This window comes from Dipodomys merriami, unplaced genomic scaffold (genome assembly GCF_024711535.1).
Source record: "Dipodomys merriami isolate MVZ:Mamm:240054 unplaced genomic scaffold, mDipMer1.0.p SCAF_3212, whole genome shotgun sequence".
NCBI classification, from domain to species: domain Eukaryota; kingdom Metazoa; phylum Chordata; class Mammalia; order Rodentia; family Heteromyidae; genus Dipodomys; species Dipodomys merriami.
Genome location: NW_027204730.1, coordinates 11,898 through 12,734, shown reverse-complemented (window position 1 = coordinate 12,734; position 837 = coordinate 11,898). Strand labels below are relative to the sequence as shown.

General features: G+C 49.8%; 1 protein-coding gene across 1 annotated transcript; it reads right to left on the bottom strand.

Annotated features, from left to right (window-relative positions):
- Nucleotides 1-207: 207 nt before the first annotated feature.
- On the bottom strand, nucleotides 208-598 carry LOC138841534 (tripartite motif-containing protein 43-like; the record flags this gene model as incomplete). Its single annotated transcript, XM_070042247.1, has 1 exon — nucleotides 208-598. A coding segment is annotated over exon 1 (391 nt), but the record flags the coding sequence as incomplete, so codon positions are not given.
- Between the last annotated feature and the right edge of the window lie 239 nt (nucleotides 599-837).

Below are 837 nucleotides of genomic sequence, written 5' to 3'. Positions count from 1 at the left end.
AGGAGTAGGATTGGGATTGGGGGGGAGCGGGGAGGCTGGGAAGGGATGTGAAGGGTAAACAAAGTGGAGGTGCAATGCTTGGTAAGAAATGTACGCATTATCCTGCCCATGTAATTGTAACTCCTCTGTACAGTGTGTTCACAAATAAAGTTAAATTAAATTAAAAAAAATAAAATAAAATAATCTTCTGTTTGTCTGCAGCAATACAGTCGACAGGTTGGTGTCTGTGAGCCTCGTGTTCCCGAGACGGGGAGCAATGAGGACACAGCAGGCTCTTGTCCACTTCACAAAACATTTGCTTGGTCTCCTTGTGTGTGCTGCATGTATGCTCCTCAGAGCTCAGAAATTGTCGGAGGCTGATTTGTCGTCTGATGGACACCAGACTCTGTAAAGCAATGTTGGTTTTGAGCTCTTTTTGCTGAGAGGGTTGCCTGCACACGGGGCACCTGGCTAGAGTCTCAGCTTCTTCCCAGACGAGGCGCAGACACGGTCGACACAAAGTGTCCCCACAGTGGATGGTGACTGGGTCGATAAAGGTTTCCATGCAGATGGGGCATCTCCGCTCTTCCTGGAAGGCTTGGGCAATGTCCCACTCCATCTTTCCAAACAATGAGGATGGAGAGAACTGATTCTCCTGCCTTGGTTCTCACCACTGGCAATCTCTCTCCAAGTGCTGTCCGTGGCAAGGCGGTGGGATGTGCGGAAAAGCTTGATTCCCTACAGTTCCATTCTTTTTTTTTTATTTTGTTTACCCTTCACCTCCCTTCCCCACCTCCCCCCTCCCCCCACCCAATTATACCCCCCTCCCCCCCCCCACACCGACATTTCCCCATTTGT